At 35.0% G+C, this 22597-nt stretch overlaps 1 protein-coding gene across 50 annotated transcripts in view; it reads right to left on the bottom strand.

The window, feature by feature from the left end:
* Window positions 1-19763, bottom strand: part of LOC104910702 (uncharacterized) — a 158977-nt gene extending 139214 nt beyond the window's left edge. For 15 of the 50 annotated variants that reach the window (XM_085222758.1, XM_085222756.1, XM_085222754.1 and 12 more), the window contains exons 1-8: window positions 19563-19755; window positions 16496-16635; window positions 15868-15962; window positions 12895-12965; window positions 11531-11623; window positions 10696-10745; window positions 8836-8906; window positions 7473-7522 (exon numbers count right to left, since the gene is read on the bottom strand). In XM_085222758.1, coding sequence (XP_085078884.1) covers window positions 7473-7522; window positions 8836-8906; window positions 10696-10745; window positions 11531-11555 — 196 coding nt within the window. In that variant the 5' untranslated portion in view covers window positions 11556-11623; window positions 12895-12965; window positions 15868-15962; window positions 16496-16635; window positions 19563-19755. Of the gene's footprint in view, window positions 1-579; window positions 1446-7472; window positions 8907-10695; window positions 10746-11522; window positions 11624-12894; window positions 12966-15867; window positions 15963-16495; window positions 16636-19562 lie in introns of those variants that run through there. The other 35 variants (XM_085222763.1, XM_085222764.1, XM_085222767.1 and 32 more) reach the window with 14 other exon arrangements.
* Window positions 19764-22597: the final 2834 nt, after the last annotated feature.

The raw sequence follows: 22597 nt of genomic DNA, 5'->3' as shown, positions 1-22597 counted from the left end.
CCGTAGAGAAATGCACCTATCAGAGTTGTGAGGACATTTTCCTATTGCTCCATCAGAACCTCTTTTAGCTTCTTGAGTGCTTCAACACCACTTTTTTTAAACATAACATAATTACTCTGACACTCTTAGAAATTAGTGAATAATCTTACTACTTCTATTCAAAATGCAACATAAGAACAATACATTTTCCAGATATCCACAGTGGACCTTAACTCTCATTTGCAATAAATGTACTGGACCCATTGCCAGTGCTAATGTACAGAGGTGCAACCCCCCCACAACAGTGCAGATCTTTTCAGTCTCAACTTGCAGAATGAAGGGACCTGCAATTTCACATGCCCTTGCTACAAGTCAGCACTGGCTCCTTCTGAGCGTGAAGCCTACCTAAAGTTTTACCTTTCTTTCAACTTCTTTGCTGGTTTCTGAAACCTAAAACCTCAAAAGGATTTAAAAGCAGGGTTCTTCTCACCTAATTTCAAATGTGGCAGTATGCATGGCTATGTGTAAGCCAGTCATCTGAACTGCCTCTTCAGCCAACAGAGGGAATAAACAGTTCCAGATTACACATTTGACCTATTCCAAAGTCAAATTTAAGCACAGATTAGTAGTGTGATAAAACTCCTTTTTTTTTTTCTCTCTGTATTGACCATGAATAACAGTCTACGTGTCAAATAAATCAACAGCCAATCAAATCTAAAAATTTAACTTCACTATAGACACATTTTAAAAGAGCTGCTGTGCGTTTCTCCTGACAAAGTCTTCCTTTCAGTCTCATTTAAAAGAATAGATCCATGTAAAATTTTATAGCTAAACTTGGCCTGATAGAAGTCACAGATTTTGGTCAAGTAAAACATTTCACACACACACACACACATGCACTCACACACAACACAGAAAGGTCTATATTAAATACATATATAAAATATAATATATATATATAAAATATATTAATTTTGATCAGGAAAATAAATATATTTTATTTTGACATTTTTCTAATTAAACATTTTGTTATTCAAAGCCACATTTTACTTTGAAATTTCCTTTCACTTTAACCAGAGAACAATTGTTATTGGAATGAGAAAAACAAAAAGTCAACAGTTCTTGTCACCCCGTGGTTCACATTAAGGACATGGTCCTGTGATAGAAGAGAATCTCCTTTGTAATGGTACAGATTCTCACCTTGTGTCTCATGTCAGTCCCTGCAGAGGTGGAAGTTCTTTGGCACTGCAATTTATCTTTCCCTTCAGCTTTTGGCTCATTCCTAGGATACATCTGATGGACGCTAATCCACCCTCATTAGCCTACTGAGAAAACAACAGATAGCTTGCGAGCCTTGAAATGCTTGTTCAGGAAAGTCGACATTTCTGGCAAAGAGCTTACTGTGTCTCCAATCAAGACAAAAGGAGAGACTGGATCACCATAATGAACTCTAATTTTGTATTGCTCTAGAAGAATAAAACAAGGGTGAATTAAGGCTCTGAAATCTTTTAGCACAAGAGCAAATGAAAGCTTTAAATTATGCATTTTTTTCTGTCAACTGAATAAGCACGACTTTATAAGCATGATTTAATCCAAAAAACAGATGCACTCTTCCCTTAAGACAGAAATCTAAGCCAACTGGCTTGCATAAGCGTTTTCTGTGCATGATTATTGGACATGGCAGGTTGAAAGAACCAAGAAGCAGGATTGTGAGCCATGGCAGGAGATGCAAAGAACAGAGGTCCAAATCTTCACAGGAAATAAAAGTAAGCAGGAGAAAGAATAGTGGGGGAAGATATTCAGCAGCGTTTAATCACAGAGTTCAAGAATCAGGCTATGAATGCACTGATGACATCTATAAGTGGCGGCTCTTTGTGTGATTTTGCTGCACGAGCAGCATTGCAAGTTGTTGTGCATCATCCATAACCATGGTTACATTTTTTATCTAGTGATAATTCAATTGTAATTAATAGATGTTCCCACCATGTAAGGCAGAATACTGATGAGGAATTTGAAGAGAAGACAATAGGTTAACTATCTTTCATGAAAGTCTCACTCTATGTTTAGCAAGCTGCATTCACCATGCTGCTTCTCTCTTGTTTTCCTATTCTTTCTGATTATCGATTAACTGAACAAACAGATTTCCACTCCAGTAGGTCTTTTTCTATAATCTGTTTTGTGTATTGCACCTCCTTCCTTTTCAAGGCAGACCACAGACAGTAAGAGCCCATTTTGTTCATGGCTATTTTTGTTGTCAGAACAGAATGGATGGTTGTTCTGTGAGTGGTGCTGCAAAAACACCTCCAGCTTATTAACAACAAATTACAGAATATCCTAGATGTAGCTGAAAACCATGAAGATAGATTTCTTGCTAACTTATCAATGAATGCAAAGTTTTCTAATTATTATAATTTTCAATAGGTAAATGGCCTAAAAAAGTTCCATTTTTTATTGTCTTTCCAACTGTAAAATCATCAGCTGAGGCTCAATACTGAGGCTTTCAAACACACAGTCATTTTCTCATTGCTGAGATTACTGTAGATAGAAAGTAAGTTTACAGTTAGAAAACTATAGGATAAATAATCTCACCAGAGAAATTCAAAGGGAGAAAAAGATGAAAAAGTAGAATGTGCAGAAATCATTTTCTGACTGTGGATCCTTAAGTTAAGTGTCAGCAGCATATAAACGCCGATTTTTCTTATAAAAACTCAACAACAAACAACATTGTTCTCACTGCCTACTGGAGAATTACTGGTGGAAAACATGCACCAATATGAATAGTGCAGGACCAGACAAACAGCTTCTTGTTGCCTAGCCCACATTAGAAAACAGGTTTTGTCTGCCATCTCTCTCCTCTCAGAGGTCTCTCTGAGTACTTCTTCCAGCAGAAGCAACTGGGAAGTTGTGTACCTCAGCATGGTTATCATGCTGACTTTTTTTTCTTTAACCATGGTAAACAGCAGTCATGTGTTCTGTTTTACCATTTAACTGTGTAACTATAAAAACAATTGATTTGGAGTCACTGTCTCTGTAATGTCAAGAACTGTGAAGACATGACACTAAGGGACATGGCCAGTGGGCATGGTGGGGATCGGTTCGTGGTTGGACTGGATGATTTTAGAGGACTTTTCCAACCTTAATGATTCTGTGATCCTACAATTACTTATGGAGTCATGCTTCAGATCTTTTAATAACACAGGTCAGAATGTTAAATCTCATTCTGAAGAAAAAAAAATCAGCTTTCAGAAAATAATGTAGAAAAATTCAACTGAGATTTTATTTATAATTTGAATTTCAGTTATTTTAAGTCTCAACATAATAATTTCACGCTGCTGAAATGTAATGATTTGAAGACAATATCCACAGCTATTTTTGGATCTGTGAACACAATATCAATAGCATAACATGTAGAGGCTAAATTCTAGCCTTTTATCCAACTATACAAATGCTGTTCTTTCAGAGGGAACAGCAGCATGCTTACATGGACAGAAGCTGTCAGAAAAGGAGGAAAATTGGGAACTTTTTGAGCTGAGAGTAGCCAGCAACAAACCTAAATTTTTTGTTTGTATTATTATGTTCATTTGATAAGTTGTACTCTCTTCAGATTTCTTTTAATTAAAGTTATTCTTTAATTTTGTCCTGACTTCTCCAGCTGTTCCTGGGAACTTCAGCAAGTTTATGATATTGATGCTTGGTTAAAAAAAAGAATAAACAAAGCATTTATGCTTCTCCTCTATTCACAACTTTGCACGCATTTGAAAGGAAAACAGCCTGAAGAGCAGAAGATGAAGTAGGACCCAAAGAAGAAAAAAAGAAAAAAAAAAAAAGGAAAGTGAAAATTGGTTCCTGCCAGCTACCCACCAACAACACTGTATAAGAACTGGAGCCTGTAATCCAATATACGTGCACATGCATATGGATGACTGTAATGCCACTGATGAATAGAAATGTTTGTCTCATTTGTGAAAAGACATCAGCTGTTTTTGGCTTCAAAGTCAAAATGTCTGTTTTTAGCCTTTCTTCTGTCAAAGACACCTGATGGCCTTGGACTGAATCCCACACTGATAGATCAGTAGTATTTAGCTAACTTTTTTGTAGCTCATGTAGAGTTAAGGAAAATGTTATAAATAATTATCAAAAGTTTTAAGAGTTTTGTTAAAGTCTCTTTTCCCCTCTTCAAGGAAGATACTTATATACTGCGAGCTGCTTGAAAGAATAGAAAAGATCAATTCCAAGTTTTAGGACAGAGGACATAGACTGAATGCTATGCACAGACTAAGAACTTCACTTTAATCCTGGCTGGATGACATATAGAAGTAAATATTAATTCAATTTCAGAACAAAAGCCAGGAATTAAGATTGCTTCCCTTATTCCAAAACAGAGCTTTTAGTTACTGTCAACTTTGGTGAACTGGTAAATAAACGTAAATTTCTCCAAATATCTTCCAGTTATCATGTGCCCCACAGTGATACAAAAGATTAAACAGAATCTTTTTTTCTATCGTGTTTTCAAACTGTTCAACTCAAAAGCTGCTAACAAGTACCTTAAAGGCATACATTTGCTTATTAGAACTAGAAAACTGAACTGAACATTTTTTACTAACTAAAAGTGTAAAGCCAGAAACACTGATGAACAGCATCAAGAAGATTTTTTTTTGTTTTTTCTTCTTGCTCTTGAGGACTACTGAAACCCCTACAACAACAATTAAAGGCTTTCTGGACTTAAAAAAAAAAATAAAAAATAAAAATTACTATTTTTCAATTATATTACATAAACAAGATAACCATTACCAGATTATTTGCTTTCTACAAGGTTCAGTAAGTACTCTGAGATTGTGTTACATGGCTTCCATGCACGTTAATACATCAGCACAACCCTTAAGAATCTTGTTTTCCAAAGAGATGTTGACTTATAGATAGGAGTTAAAGTTTATTCATAAAACTTGGAACACATTTAAGTGAAAAGGAAATTCTAATTTGATTATATTATTTGTTAGTCTTAATCAGGCAATTTCATAAACAACTGAAGAGGTCCAAAGAAATTACAGAAATTTTACCACTTGAGCTACTTAAAACTCAATTAAGTAAAACACGAGAAATAAAATAAATGGAAAAAGTGTGCAGAGGTAATAGCAAAAGAACCAGATGTCTTTGTAGGATTTTTCCTGCAGCATCAGTGTGATAAAAGGCAACATAAAAACAGCCAATGCTACAGCCAAGCAGGAACACACGGCACAGCCAAGATATGACATTTTTAAGAACATGGAGTGCATCCATTTTGTTCTTGTGTTTGTACGTTTCTGTAAGCACAGCCAGGTTTTTGTAAGGCAGAACAAAAAGAGAAAGACCAGGAGGCTGGATATGCTGAGTGCAGTCTAGCAGGATATATTGCACTATTGGTTTCCCTCCAAATGTTTTTCAGGGGAACCAGTGATTCAGTGGCCAAGTTTTACTGAGCCCCGTTATGTCAAACATTAGGTCCTCTATCATATGACTCGAGAAATTAGGGATAAAAGCACTGCCTTAAGTGTGATTGCTGATCTGAACAAATTCCCACTGAATTGCAGAATGCACATATTCTGCAAATAGACAGAAGATGCATAGGAACTGAAAATAAGTGAAATATTACAAATATTAAAAATTCATGAATGTGTATTAAAGTAAACTGTTGTACCAATTAGTAGTAGTAGTGTAGTAGCTTTTCCATAGGCTCTTAAAACTTCCACTGAAATCAGTGGACCATTTTAGGTATACAGTTCTACTGGCAAATCTTATGAATTATTTGGATGAACAAATCCAGCAACTCACCATTTTGCACTGCTATTCGTTATTATTATCTATATCTGGCATGTATATATTATTATATATATACATATGGCCTGGCACAGCCTGCAGAGCGGCCCATCCACTGGTCCCAATGGCTTCTCCACGTGGGATGGCCCTGAATGTACACTCTGTAAACTGTATGTATTTTGATATTCTGGCTAAACACAGTGCTCTGAATAGCAGAGAGAATTATCCTTTTCTTCACAGTCACGCCTTATTCATGTCGTCACTTCTTGACAGTACACATATTTGTGAATAGTTGTCAAGGATTAAGTACAGGAAGAGTAAAATTTCATCAAAAATCTCTGATGAGAGAGAGCTTGAGAATTGCAGCCACTGCCACCTAACCATCCTGAGGCATTAGTTTCACGAAAACAAGGTCAAATATCCCATTAGTTTTATAATTTTTTTATCTTATTTAATATTTTAATATTTAAAATTAAAATGTTTTGTTGCTTATGTATTAACAATAATGTACATTTCACAAGGGCTGCTCAGAAAGTAATGCCTCCGATTCTGTTATGCTGACCCACAATGTCAGATGCAGATGTTGGTGAGATGGAAGTAGAAGTTGCTCCTTTCAGCCAATATTCCAATACATTTTGTTGCCATGTGTCAGGTGGCAGCAAAGGGGCAAGTGACAAAATGGTGTCTAACATGGAAGTACATATGAAGCAAAGGTGTGTCATTGAATTCATTCATGTAGAAACAATGCCACACACTGATATTCATTGAGGCTTGCTAGATGCTTGATCTCCATAAAAAGTGGATGTGAGCACAGTGAGGCAGTGAGTGGCGAGTTTCAGCAATGGCAACAGTGGGTCACCTCTGCTGGTGATGATTTTTATTAGCATGGCATGCACGCTCTTGTTCATCACAGCAAAAATGCATAGCTAATAGCAGTGACTATGTTGAAAATTACTATTTTGTAGCTGACAATTTATCAAATAGTATAATTGTGCTCTTTGTATCTGTTTTAGTTTCCATGGAAATAAATAGGAGGCATTATTTTCGGAGCAACTGTAGCTCAGGACAATTCCTCTCTAATCAGTGTAGCTGAGGCAAGACAAAAGGTTGGACACCTCTAATCTATGTAATCATCCAGTTCTGATGACCAAGAAACTACTGGAAGACATAAAAATCCTTCACCCCAAAAACAGTCGTAGAGAAACTGCTTGGTGTCACTTTGTCCTCTCTTCTAAATTGACAACAAGGTGTTCTACATTATGAGATTTCATACAGAGTTTGTCCTCAGAGAGAAAAATAAATGTGAGAAAGTTGAAGTAGACATCCAGACTTTTCTGCAACACACAGAAAGGCAATGAAAAAAGAGGGAAATAATTCCTATCTACTTTCTGTTCCGATTATTATTTATATATAAGTTAGCGGAGTATCTGTCATACCTGTCAACCTGTATAGTGATAGAAGCTGAAATACCAACTGCCCACTCATGAAAAAGCATAACCTTATATTTTTGTCACTACAGATTAAAAAAGACATCAAAACAACAACAACAAACTAAAAATAAAACAAACAAAATAAAACAAAAAAAGGTGGGAAAATGTATAATAGTTTCAACCAGAAAATTTCCGTCTTTATATTCAGCATACATCATAATAAATTTATACCAGAAAAACAAAACAACAAAAACAACAACAAAAACTCACCCTGCAATAACAGATGTGCCCAAGAAAAATGTTTGAATTTTCTCTCCTGTTCAGAACAGAAAGATTATCAAAATCATTGTCAAATGAACCTATTTCTATTGTTTCCATCACAAAACAGAGCTATTTCCAGTAAAACTGGTAAGCTGGAACTGAGTATATCTCTTTTTTTATTTATTTAAAGAATATTCTAGGGACATTATCATATTTCAATTCTTTACAATTTTATAAATGCTGATGTTCAAGAAATTAACTTTCTTTTGGATCTCCAGAAAGCCAAATTTCTGTTGACTTCCAATAAGATCCCTCACTCAGGCAAATTCTGCAAAAGGCTTTGTTATTGCTCTATCTATAATTCTAAATCATAATATCATATGATTTCACAACTGTCTCTCATTATCTTCCACCACATAAAGTCATTGGGATAAATATGCCATACTTACTTAATTCAGCATTTTTTTTTCCAATTATGGTGAAATATGGAACATCTACATACCAGGTTAAGATTTCTTGGAATGTTTGAGAAGAAAGAGGATGTGTGTCTATAAATCATTTGAAAATGGACATGTACAGATGGTTTTAATTGATATTAGGACATGCTTCCTAACAATATAAGAGAAAAGGACTAGTGGCCCTATTTAAGTCTACAGATTAACCCTCCTACACAACCCTGTATGCAAAAACATGATGGACTTACTGGACTTACTTTTTTAAACATTCTGCTGACATTTTGTCCAGAGTTAAAAATAACTAGCAATTTCACATTTTACTTATATTTTCAAGGTAAAACTTAGAGAAAAAAGAGAGAAAAAGAAGAGATCTAAAGAGAATTATCTTATTAGACATGTACCTAATTTCGAAGTTAGACTCAGAACTGTTAAAATGGTCCAGACAGTACATTGCTTTGAGTAATATGCTACTTTTAGAGAGGCTTGTGAGACTAGAAGCTCTGCTTAACGTTAAAGAACTACTTCCTACAATACTGTTATTTCTCACATGACTCTGCCAAATGTGACTTTTAGGCTGATGATTCCCAAAACAGAAGTCTGCTTTACAACACCTCTTTTTGAAGCTTCTGCCAAAAACATTTACCTATTCCTAAGGAACAGACAGGGAGAAAGTGCAGGATTTTTTTTTTTTTCTATTAATATACTATTAATAGTATATTAATAAGCTTTCTTTATTAATTTGATTGTGAAGCATAGCCTGAGATTAAGCAGGAAAATTGTTCTGTATCCTTCAACTACACCTGTGTAGTGGGTAAGTGTAAAAATCTACACTTTGCCTACCCATACCCAGATTCCTATTAAGAGAATACAACTATTTAAGCAAACCCAGCACAAACCAGAAGTTGGAACTTAACTGTAGATTTCCCTGAAGACTCCTTCTTCCCTGAAGACTCAGCTCATCATAGCATACAGCTAAACAAAATATTTCCTGTGATTGAAATATAAGAGAACATATAATGACACTTTTTATCCTCCGTGACACTTTGGCTTACATCTGAAGGAGATGTCATAAGGAGAAAATTTACCACTTATAGTATGTGGAGGTCACGTCTTTAGAGGTGTCTCCACCAACAACAAAAGCAGGAGGTTGTATAAGACAGGAATTAGGTATGGTAAGTCAGTGTCCATTGGCAAAGGACTACTTGAATATTTGAAAATTCTGCAGCAGAAATAGTGAGATATTTCTCTGGACAATACACAAACCAGGTAAGACTAAGCCAGTATTTTGTCTCCTGTGGCCATTAATGAATGTCTAGAGAAGAACAGAGTAGTATTTCCCCAATATACTCTCACAATTTCCAGTGAGATGAAAAAGAATTTCCTAACCCAAATCCAGTATTTCAGTGATCATTGTCTTTCCTTCTTGAGCCTGCTGCTGACCAAGCTGCTTTTAAAGCCCTAGTTCTTATAATAAAATAAACAAAGAGCAGTCATTCCCTCTTCCATTAATTTCTCCACTCATTTGTAGTTTTACAGATCTTTTGTGACTTTAATATTCTACAGTTGTATCAATTTAATTATTCTTCATACAGAAATAGCTCATTAATGCTTTTCTCTCTTGCTATCCTGTACTCTATTCAACAGATATATCAGAATAGAACATCAATCAGTATTAAAAAAAAAAAAAAAAAAAAGCAAAAGTCTGATACAAGGATTTGTATTTTTCCCAAGTTGGTGAGGCACTTATCCAGTCTCTCAATTACAGACAGCAATAGGACCTGAGAAAACAATGTGGAAGTTCAGTCAGTGTAAGTTCAGTTGGGGTATCAGGAAAAGATTCTTCACCAGAAAGCAGTTCGGCACTGGAACAGACATCCCAGGGCACCAAGCCTGATAGAGTTCAAGCATTTGGAAATGCTCTCAGACATAGGCTATGATTTTTAGGTGGTCCTGTGCATAGCATGTTGGATTCAATGATTCTTGTGGGTCTTGTGGGTATTTTATATGATTCTATACCAGAATTGTAAATTACTATGAAAATGCTAGATACTTGCATTTGTGCCCCAGATTCAGTGCTTTTGTACAGGTATTACACATGAGCTTCAAAGATAATTTTTTCTATGGAGTGAATGGAGAGGAATCCTTCAGAAAATCACAACAAAAAATATATATACATTAAAAATACATTCTGGGTTCACATAGTGAAAGATCAGAGGAAGATGTGCCTTTGATAAGAGAAACAAGCTTATGAAAAGAGTCAAATATAGACTAATAGAGAGAACAAGAAATTTAAATTTGGTGACACAAAGCTAACTAAGAATATCAGGGAGGAAGGATGTATAGTTACTCAAAGATTAACTACTGTATTCATAATGGGAAGGTGGAATGCAGTCAGGGATAGCAATGAAACTACAGGCATAACAAATAAAAGAGTGAATTGTAGCACGGCTTTGATGTGTTTGAGGGCACAAGTACTAATACTACATATCAAAATGTAAGGCTCCAGCAACTTAAAACAGTTGTGTGTGCGCATATGTGCGTGCACATGTGTGTTTCTTTCTCCACAGGTATTCACTGGGAAGATCATATCAGTGCAATTTTGTCAAGATGAAACCATGCAGTGAACAGCAACATCTTATTGAGAGCTTTCAAATAATAGGTTTGCTAAGATACCCAGAAAGCAGGATGAAGAAAGAGGAAAACATTCGACAGCCTGAATCAAAACATATTCAAAATGTTCAATCTTTACCAGCTTTATGATCATGCAGGATCCTCACCTGAACAAGAAAATCTTGAACATACAGCGTTGAAAGCATTCGAATGGGCTCTAGAAAGCAAGTATAACAGCTATTAGAGAAAGTGGATCAGTAAAAACAACAAGATAATTATAGATTCCCCAAACAGAAATTAAATGCTAGTAGAATACTTCAAAATCCTGAAAAAGTAACAATGTCAAAAACAGGCAGCTTTTCACTAAAAGGCCAGTCTGGATCTTCATCTGTTTTCAAGAGTTATGTGTATTTTCCGTTGCTGACAATCAGATCAGTCTTGTGTTCCAAGTATAGTTCCAGAAGCCAAACGACAAAAGAGGATGGCTTAATCATACATAAATTGCATTGGAATATCTATTTTGAGGTCTAATTTTAACATCTTATGTTTGCATAAAGTATTCTGGAAAATGTTTCTAAATTACCAGAAGAAAAATACATTATTAAGTGATAGCAAACAAATACCAAATACATCCTTTCTAGTATAAATATGTGGGCAAATAATCCACAAGTTCAGGAATTTCAGCTTCAGGAAATTTCAATCCTTTTACATTCTGGTCCAAATTTTTAAAAACTTATTTTAAACCTTATAGAGATGTTGATGCAGCACTTCTGCTGATATTTTACTGTTGCTGTGAAGGCCAGTATTTGGAGAACCATTTACAAAAGTGTGACAAAGCAGTCTCCTTTGTAAGACTCAGCAGAAGTTGACTAATTTATTCCACTGAATACCTTTTGAAAGCTCTCTAAATATCTAGCAACCTAGTGCTCCACACAGCAGCCCAAATAAAGTCTAAAACACAATGGTGTAAGTGTTGTCAAGAGAGGAAGTTTACTACTGCACTGTAAACTGTTGAACTGAAATTCATCTGATAAAGGCAGCAAGACAAAGCCAACGACAGAGTTCTTCCTCCACAAGAGCTGGCCAAATAGAAGTCTGAAAGATAACCAGAAGAAGATAATTAAGTGACAAAATAATGATCTATAGTGCTCAAATAGATACAAAATAAACTCTGATATTGCAGGACAATTGGGATGTTACTTAGTATGCAAAATTCTAAGTGTTTTAAAGTGCATAATGTCCCTTTAAATGAGACCATGCAATTTCATATAAACCACTACATAGAAAAGAAATTAAATATACTACAGATCATGTTACATAGCCAGTGGAACAGATGTTTTATATATTTTTTATTATTATTATTGTATAAGGTTTTACTCATTCTTAATCAACTGTTTACATGACTAAAATTTGGGTTAACTTGAAATTATGTGTTTTATTTGAATTTTTGAAAGCATGCATTGCCCATAGTTGTGCTGGCAGTGCTTAAAAACTGAAGTCATTACAGTCTAACAGGGAAAACAAAACAAAAAAAAAAAAAGAGCATACTCTAGTTGAATATTTTACTACTGAATGTAGTGTTGAATCTGGCAATTAAGATCCACTATATTCTCATGTCACTTAGCAAATTAAGTTGATCATTCAAGCACGATAATATAACATGCATCAAGACATATCAGCAATACATGTCATGTGAAAAAATAAAATATATTAATAATTTAACGATAATATTAATGATATAGTATATTGGTATATATTTTCTACAGAAAAAGAAATACAACAGATTAAAAGGTACTAATTTTATTGGTTTTTAAATTTCATTGTTTTTAAAAAGTAAAAGCCAGAGGCCTGCTAGAATAAAAATCTTTAATTAAAATTGAAATGAAAAGTACAAAATGACTTAAGGTACAGAATGCAAAAGGGAACCTTTATCCCGAGTCATTCTGTCTCAAAACTTCACAGGTTAGCCTGCCTTATAATTTCAAAATCACTAAATTAATGCTTCCATGATTTTTTTTTTTTAATGGCCATTGGTATTTAACAGGACAACAATGATAAATTTATTTATTGTCAATTTTCACTTCAAAAAACCCACATGAGAAGGCTTATCATTTGGCTAAAAGCAAGTGTTGGCCAAGGGTCACTCAACAGACTAGAGTACATAGCAAGGAACTAGAAGATATTCCATAGTTGCAATATGCTGTCTTCTACTGAGGCATCTAATGCTTGTTGTGAGGCTTATGGAATCTGCAGCAAAATGATCTATGGAATAGATGCTATCTAAGCCATCTGAATTAATTAATAAACTAAATAAAGTAATTAATAAACTTTAATAAACTAAAACTAAATAAAATTAATACACTTACCAGGTATTTAGCTTCCAGTTATGGAGAAGTACACTTGCTGGCGCAGGTAAGTCAGTCTGCATTACTATCATCTGTTTTTTTAAGATTAAAAGTAAAGAAATAAATATTAAATTCTTAATATTGCAAGTGTGACAAATTTCAGAGAAAAAAACATCTAGGCAGGAAAGAAAAATCTGCACGTGTGTCTCTCAATCTGGCTGTTCTTAATCGGCATGATTTGGAGGAACCAAGTTTGTACCTTGGATCCAAGTCTCTGAGCAACCCCATTTCACTTCCACATCTCAGGACATGTGTCATTCACACCAAGCTCTTCTAGGTGATGTGCCCATCATGATATTGTCAGAAACAGAATAATTCTGTTTCAAACATAAACTTCCTGTGGATTATTACCTTTAGAGAGATTTTCCCTCAATAAAATAAAACCTAGTAAATGTAGGAAAGAAGAATACGTTGTAATGATATAAAATCACCATAACTGTTTCTCACTCTTTCCAAGGATGGTAAGAATGTTCTGGCTATAAGTTGGTAAAGTAACCATATCATTTCAGCATTTAGAAAACCTCTTCCTTTCCAAAGTCAGTAACCACGTGGCACTTGTACAACAGTACACATGGTATATGCTTGCAATCCCACAAGCAAAGAAAAAACAGAAGCTCCCAAGCTGTGAAGTTCAAATCCAGATTTCCCCCACATTTAAAGACAGCTGAAGCCAGATATTGTTTCAATACAATAAAAGGCTTAGAGCCAGCTGCAAATTTTGGCTACATATAAATGACTGTTTGTGATATTCAAAAGTTTTCATTAACTACACTTTGGTTTGATCCATGAGCAAGATATCTACTAGTGACAAAGTTCAGATCAGAGTCTGGGCCCAAAGTCTGGGCTAAGATTTACATCATCCAAAATGTGCAAAATTGATATTAATTTGTTCTGTGGTGCATCTCTCCCCAAAATTAAACAATACTCTTTGGATGAAAGTGAATATTTTTCTTCTCACTTGCCATTCTTGCAATTCTGATGCAAAAATTGTCAGCATGACTCCAAAACAGAAAAATTCTCCAGTGGTAGTTATCAATGGGCATATTCTTTATAATCTGAAATAATCCAAGGATCAATTTGCAGATATTGAATCTTCTGACAGCTTTTTCTGCTACACTACTCATCCAAATTTTCAAATTTATTCACCTTATAAGAATACATCAAGAATGACTGAAGAACCCATTAACTTCTCATAGTCCGACTGTAAATGTGTATGTAAAGCACACATTTCCTAATGCCTTCTTGATCCTGACATTTGTCTTGTGATCAACTTTTGACCATGCTACCTGAAATCTTGATGCTAGGCCACAAAAAGTCCAAAAGTTACTGTAATAACCACCAAATTAAAAGTTCCTTAAGATTCCTTTGCTTATTTGTGTATGGATCATATCAGCACTATTGGCTACAGTATTTATCCAGAAGGTAGAAATCAGTTATTATCCACTTTCATTCACAATTCAGTTTCCAAGTTGGAGACTCCTCTCCTGTAATTGCAGTTGTCAATCTAGCTAGGAGATGTAGGGAATATTCGTCCATACCTATTACCAGATGATCATATGGTGTAGATTTTCCTTTCTCATTAATAACTCCCAAGTCATTATGTCACTATTACATTATTAAGCTTCTAAATTTAATTTCAGCATGTTAATATGGACAAATGTTAGACTTAATGCCAATTAACTACAGGTATTGCAGACAGTATCACAAGATTGTGGAAGAAGATATTTTCACTGCAACAAGAGTCATAATATGACGTTGGTAACTCTTAAAAATCTTTAAAATCTTCAAGAAATGGAATCTGGCAGGTTCTAAGGTCAAATTCTCTTATCAAGGAGAAAATATGGAGCAAGATAGGAACTGAGAATTTTGAAAAGTTCTCAGATTACTTTGTTATCCTTCCAATTCTCCTTTTCCAACTCTCCATCCAGTATTATGGGATTAAACCATGTGAAGAAATGAGTTGGAAAAGTCTGGAGAATTACTTGAAACTCTTCTTGGCCTCTGGAAAATTCTGAAATCCATCCTATTTACTTACACCACAGCTTGTATAACACTTTGGCTGCATTTCCTTCTCTGCTTTGTTTTGTTTGTGTTACTAAGAATATTTGTATGAAAACATGATGTTTGTTTATTAAAAGTTCATCTTGTCCTGCTGTGCATTTCCTACTTTAAGTAGTCATATTCCTTATGGTTTACTAGCAAAAGGAGACCATAAATCCTCTCTCCCATAAATGTTAATAATAAAGTGAGCAAAGAAACTAAAATGAAGTAAAGAGATTCAGGGAGAGGGAAAGAGTAAGTAAGAAGGAGAGATTAGATGATACATTCTAAACGCATAACTTGTATTTCTCAAAGCCACATTCTAACATGTTTCACATGTAGTGTGAACTTTTCTTTAATATTTTTATCTATTCTTCATTATCAAACAGTCATTCTTCAAATCAGGCAGACAGACATTAAAATGCTACCTTGCCATCAGAAATCAAGTGAATAACTCCCCCTTGACCCTTTTAATTCTGCTGATTGCCTCTGAAAAGAATGGCAGTCTACAAGAGGAATATGCAACACGGGAAAGAAGTATTCATGTTGACCACACAGCTGGCACCTTAGAAATGGAGTATCAGAAGAAAAAATAAAAGCGTTTGCCAAGAAAGGACCAAGTAAGTCTCAAGTAGTCTTAGGGTTAGTATCATTTTGACTTCTCATTTATCATTTTCCTTCAGAATATGGTTTGCATTTCCAAGACGGACTAGATTGATAGATTCTCACATAACTGAACATGTTTACAATTTTGAGGGCTTTTTTTAGTGCTACAATCTGCAAAGATCTACAAGCAGTTGGCTACAGAAAAGGAGTGAGAAACTATTCTGAAATGCTAAGCAATAACCCAGAACATTAACATAAACAACACACACTCAAAAGATTTCTACTTACCCTCTGCAGGATAAAAATGCAGATTACATGCAGTTGCTAACCATTTTCAGAGCTAGACATTTACAATCTGAGGACATTTTTTTCCAGATAGGAATCTAAGTAAAGGAAAAAGATGTAACAAAAATGGATTGTGAATGATTCCACCATTCTGGCATACAGTTCAATCAGTATTATAGGATCATATCTTCAGAGACATTAAGTAAACAAAAGTCACCTAAAAATGGGATAAATATGCAGTTTTGTAAATCAGATCATAATCTTCATTAGGTATTAAAGTGTATCTATCTACACTGGTCTCAGCATAAAGCCAAGGAACCACTTGTTACAATTAATGAGCAATATTTTGCAATCCCAAAATGAATTATTTTTATTGGTTTGACATTAAACTTACACGTCAGTAGTATCGCTTTCTCTTTTATTTCTCTTTCTCAAAGCATTGCTTAGTTATAGCCAAAGTTAGATGCAAAGTGATATATCCTTTTAGGATTAAGCCATGTATTTTCACTAATATAGAGGTGAATTCAGCAGCTACACAAAAGGCCAGGCCTAAAACTATGTCAGTTAAAATCCTTGATGGTACAATGATTTTGAGAAGGGAAAATAAGTATCTGAAAGATAGGCCATTTACCTTGCAGCCGAAATATATCTGTGATTCTCTGGGCAACAGTTTTTATGTGACGTTCTTTAGCTATTTCAGGATTATCTGAAGTGTTACGATGGATCAGATCCCAAATGCTTCAACACACTCATCTCTGATGGTGACCAGAACTAAACATGAACAACACATTAGACAGATACAAATTTATCCACTCCTAGAAAAGGCCAACAACAGGCTCAAGTACTGAAATGATGAGACCTTGATCTTTTGGTCTCCCTGCACAAAGAACATATCACAGTTCTCAGAAAATGAAGAATTATTTTATAATTTAAAAAATAAAAGTAAAAAATACAGAAGCTGTCTGAAATTAACATCTTCACTAGCAATCTTGACTGATGGGCTCAGTGCAGGAAATTCTATTCTTCACTTTCTTGTAAATTATAATTAGGAAACAACAGAACTTTCAGAGAGCACAAACTCTCTATTAAAAAGAAAACAAACAAACAAACAAACCCAAACCACAACAAAACATTGGAAATAAACATCTATTTAACTGGATCAGTATGATAAGAAGTACAACTATAATCCATGGTCCAGAGATACATCATGACATTCAGCATCATGCCTACTCTTTCCTCTATGCTGAATCAACTGGTCTTGCTGTGATGCAAATCTCTAAGAACATCTTTTTCCATTTACTCTCATCAGGAAGGCCAAGCACAAGACTACTATTGACAATTCCTATCTTTAGTGGTCTTCCAATGCTCTATAGGACGGATGTAAAGAGGTATAGGCCAGAAGAATATAAATAACTTGAAATTTAATTGGAGACTTGTCTATCTGCCAGACCATTCTAGAATCAGTAAGAAATCAAAAGGTCTTAAATCACATTGTAGACCTAGGCTTTAAATCACCCGGACTTTCCATTTATAATACTTGCTTTATACTTTTTTATATAAAACTCTCAAGCCAAATATTCACTAAAACCAAATTATTCCTGTGATTAGATGTGCAGATTTTTAATGGTATTAGGCTTTGAACATAAAAAGTCATAGCACTATTCCAAAACTGTAAAGATCAAATTCTAGACAAAAAAATTGCCAATCTCAGATACCTGCTTTGAGACTTCTAATTCCAGATTCATACTACTGAAATACAATGGACTTACTTCCACAAGTTTCTCTGTGGACAATGGTATAAAGAACTTGAACAATCCTTATTTAGGATAATCTCAGCTTTACAACACTTGCTATTTTCCACTGCAGGGATACAAAGTGCTAACTATTATGTCTGATGCATCTTGTTGGGAATTTGGGATCTGCATGACTTATGTTAAAGAATATTTGGATATTTCATATTTTTCTTGGCCTTACCTACACTTTTGCCTTGGTGCCAGAATGAGGAGAAAATTAAAAAGATTTTAAGACATCTCAGTTCTCAAATCAGTCCTGAATGTTTTCTCATTACTTGACTCCAGCAAAATGAGGCCAAAATAGTTCATGCGGACTTGGAAGTAGGGACAATATTTTATTCCAAAAAGATTAACAGTCATCTTAACCAAAGAAAGCAGACACCTTTGCACTGCGACATGAGCTGTAGAGATTATAGCTATGACATAGGCCAAGATGTAAAGACACATTTTTGACGTGATGCTCATCCACAACCTCTGGATCACTGTCAAGGTGTCAGTTTATTAAGTCCAGACCATACAGCAAAATCTGCTTGTACAGTCTTCTATTCATGTGTGGTAGCCCACTAAGTTGAATGGGACTATGCATTGAATATGAGATCAGTGCAAGAACAGAGATTTGATCTCAAGAATTTTGTGGCAGCAAGGTCGTTTAATTCTATGTTTTATAAAGTGATGTGAACACCTATAAAGCTATATAAAAGCATAAATATTAAAGTGACAACAGAAGCAATAAAACAACAGTAAGGCTAGTGAATGTAAGTAGTCAGTAGAAAAACAGCAGTATTGGATGCAGTAACCAAATACCATATATGTAGCTACTGAAAACCATGAGTCGTATCAGGAAGCAACTGCAGCCTCATCCATAAGGCATATTTATACTAACAGTTTGCCAGGTGTGTATTATTTTCCTGTATCATTAGGTACTGGCTAATTCATGTGCATTGCAGCTTCATACACACTAGCGTTTTTTACTATATTAACATTTATCTAAGTGCAGTGGCATCCAACCCAATTAGTATTTCCTCCTGTATAGACAGGCCTCAAAGTGGCTATGAACATTTGACCATAAAGGGGTCAGTCAAAAAAACAGGCATGATGTTGAATGCTCATTTAACTGAGGAAAAAAGGTAGTGGTTTTGCTACCTATGTATTTACCCACCACAGAAGATTTCTCAAGGAGAACAGAGCTGTTTATGATGATCAGTAGACAGTTCAAAATTCCTCTGCAAAGACTTAGTCATAATTTACTACAATTTTGTGAGTGCTTGCCACTTGGCAAGTTCTGTTTCATAGGAAAAAAAAAGATGTTTCTTACAAGTATGACAATCAGCTGCATATAGTCATCCGCAGAAGTTCATCAGAACTCAATGATCTCTCCTTGCAAATAATCAATATGCACAACTCTTCACCTGAAACAGCATTTCAGCAAATAATTCCTCAAAGCTGGCAAAGCTCATTTAGTACATTTAGTAGCCAGATGAGGAAATCTGAATTTTTCCATGTAAAAGAGGACTTCTTTTTGTTTTGTTTTGCTTATATTATATATGAGACCAAGTGAAATATACAGTTATTCTTAGAATTTCCTAATGTTTGGAAGCACTGTTTCCAATGTTTGCAGATATCTTCTACAACACGTACCTAATTATCACGGAGTTAACGAGATCAATTTACTCCCGTGACAGGGGGCGGTAGGCCCCTGCCCTTCCCTCCCCAGCCCACAAAATGGGAAGGAAGGGAGGAAAACAAAAAACAGCGGCAACAATCTATGGAGGAAAACTTATTTTACTAACTATGATATCGGAATGCAAGATAACACAATATAATATAATCTGATTGAAATTGAGACTAATAAATCAAATAAAATAATAAAATAGGAGAGAGAGAGTTCCTAAGACCGATTCAAACCTGAAAAGCTTGGAACGGCCAGGAAAGCACCCTCCAGCACCCATTGCCAGGCAGTAAGAGACCGCCCCACCCGGAAGGGCCAGATCCCATGACTTCTGTAATGTATAGGGATAGGTGCCTGGAATTGGAGCATTAACACTTTAACTCCCAGTACACTACATGATGTTTTGATGCAGAATACTGAGAACCAAAAGCAAAAAACAAAAAACCATGACACTAATGGAAGCAAAATCAGATTCTACAAAAAACAGTCACATAAAATAAAGCAACTCTGCACTTACATTTTTTCTGCAAGTTTTTTTTTTCCTGAGTCTTGCAAAGCATTGGCAAAATAGATACAGATAAACTGGAGGGATTCTCTTCTAGAAGGATTTTCTTCTTTAAGATGGCTTCAAGATAGTTTCTTAATCAACATCTAAAACTATATAGAAATATGTAATCTCAGACATTGAAGTTAGAACTTCAACTGTAGAAGTGGTTTCTAGCAATAAGTACCTACATCTAAATTACCACACACTGCAGATCAATAAGAAGAGCATTTAAGCCTGAGAAGTCTGCCACTAAGGACCGAAAGTCCAGTCAGTAACCATGTGATGGGCAACGAACACTTTGGGGCTTTCTAATTTTTGTTTGTTAGTCTGTATGTTTATTAAACTCCAGATCAGTCTGATACCATGGTCTGATAATTCTACAGCATCTGGAACACATCAGCCTCAATGCTGCAGCATATCTTCCAGCATAGTTTCATCTGAAAGGAATCCAGTTCATATAGTCCAAGATCACTTGTCAATGCCTATCAAAGCCAGGTAAGTGGGGACAACTGCAAGACCTTATTCAAAAGCACACATCTGTGCTGAGCTAAAACATGAAGGTAGATGCTCCCTATGCATATTCTTTGATGAACATACTGCAACATAGAGACTGGTAGAGCTCACAGAACATTTTCTAGGATTTCAGGGTCTTTCTATTAAAATAATAATAATAATAAAAATTAATAGTCATAATAACGTATCATATGAGTAGAAAAGTAAGGCATTACACCTTCCTGTATTTTTCACATACCAATTGGTCAAGCTTCAAAAATAGGTTTGTTATTTAAATGCAAATGGAAACAAGAGATAGGCTAATAACCTATGAAATGAATAAACTGACCAGTTTTGGAATATTTCTGTTAATTTATGATGACATTACAGAAAAGTCTGAGAAATCCTACCCCAAGCACTTTCTTTCAAGATACTTCAAAACTGATGCACTGCGCTGACTCCAGTGTTATGGTGGGAGTCTACACATTCATCCTGATTTAACTAATCAGGAAGAAAAAAAACCCTTACATTGAAGTAGTTTGATGTAATGATGTAAATTGTCTTCCTCTGAACATTAGTATGTAAAATGAAAGGTAACTTTTTCCTTTTTTTAATTAAAGGAAAACTAAAAAATTATCCATATGTTCTTTTCTGTAAAATCTAAACATCTGCTTAAAATCCTGATGCAGTAACACAATATGTGCAGCTTTCACAGTTATGAATAAATGCATCTTAAAACACAATACTGTAAAATCTGTTCCTCCTCCATTTGCCTGCCAAATTCAGAGTTCAAACATCTCTGATCTAGGTTCTCTAATCTGTTTTTGGCTCTCTTGCATCTCTTATGAGCTTCAAAGGTGGAGGGAGCTAGACGTGGGTGATACTACTCTACCATCTCACAAGAATGCTCGTTGGCACACACATGTCAGATCCAGGACACATTGTGCTTCCCACTGCCAGTCATGCAAAAAGGTGTTGGAGGAAACAAATACATATTAAGGCCATGACCAAAGCAAAAGAGTTCAGACAGAGTACCCACTTTAGGAAATAAATGTATTTGCGCAGCACAAGCCTCCTGTGAATTTTGTTTGGTAAGGAAGGCTCACAAGCATTAATTATGCCTGGTGTCAAAGCCTCATCTGAAAATATTTTGATCTGACATGTTATGATCAATTATACCCAGCAAAGACACCATCAAGGGCTTAACAGGCATGAAAAAATTATTTCCAGCATATGACATTTTATGAAAAAGAAGGGCTACAACATATGATTAGAGCCTGGAATCCCACTAGACAGAACTAGCAGCTGTATTTTAACAGCTTTCTGTTCAGGCTACACTGAACTGAAATGAAAATCTCACAATACGTCTTCAGGCCTACCCTAAGGATTTAGTTTGTCCTACTCTCTTCTCAGAAATATACAGATAAAGGCAAAATAAAACTGTAATTTTCTTGTATGTGCATAAGAAACAAAAGGAAAACTTTCATAAAGAATTTACTTATTTACATGCTAGTCCCAGATTACAAATCTCTTTAACAGACTGTTAATATTTCCCCTGTCATCTGAAGATATGAACCAAATTTAAGGAACTATTTTAAAACTCTACTTCAGTGTTATTTATGATAGCTTAATTACAATTGGCTTAGTCAGTGATATTTCTGTACACTATTTCATGCATCAAAGTTGTCCATCAAGGTAAATGAATACAAAGATATTTAATTTGATCTTTCATATCAGCTTACCTCGTGAATATTACAATATTCTGGCAGCCATTCTAAAAAGTATCACCTTTAAATTAAATTAAAAGGCTTTTAATTTGAATGCATTTTGTTTCTGTTTGGTAAATCAGTTCTGATTAGATTTGCTTATTATGAGTTTTCATTATGCAGTTTTCAGCTCTTTATAAAAAGCCAACCTCCCCAAACCTGATGTTTTTCCAGGATGTTTTTTTCTTTATTGTGTTCCACTTCGTTCTCTTGTTTCATTTTCTCCTGATGGAAGACTCTGCCAAATATTTCAAAGTCCTTCTTGGCAAGTAGTAAAATAATTTGGACAGAGTATACTGCAATTAGAATTTCTTGGCAGGTTCCAAATTTTGGATGCTGATGAGAAGAGTATCAGTTTTAGTGCTCATGACCAGTTCATTATTTCAGATAATTTCCTGTCACACAGCACAATTGCTACAGATTGTGTTTGTTTAAAAAATCAGCAAGGAGACACATCACTATTTCT

Source organism: Meleagris gallopavo, chromosome 4 (genome assembly GCF_905368555.1).
Source record: "Meleagris gallopavo chromosome 4, MGAL_WU_HG_1.1, whole genome shotgun sequence".
NCBI lineage: Eukaryota > Metazoa > Chordata > Aves > Galliformes > Phasianidae > Meleagris > Meleagris gallopavo.
The sequence above is the reverse complement of the archived record's forward strand: the minus strand, read 5'-3'. Positions and strand labels throughout refer to the sequence as shown.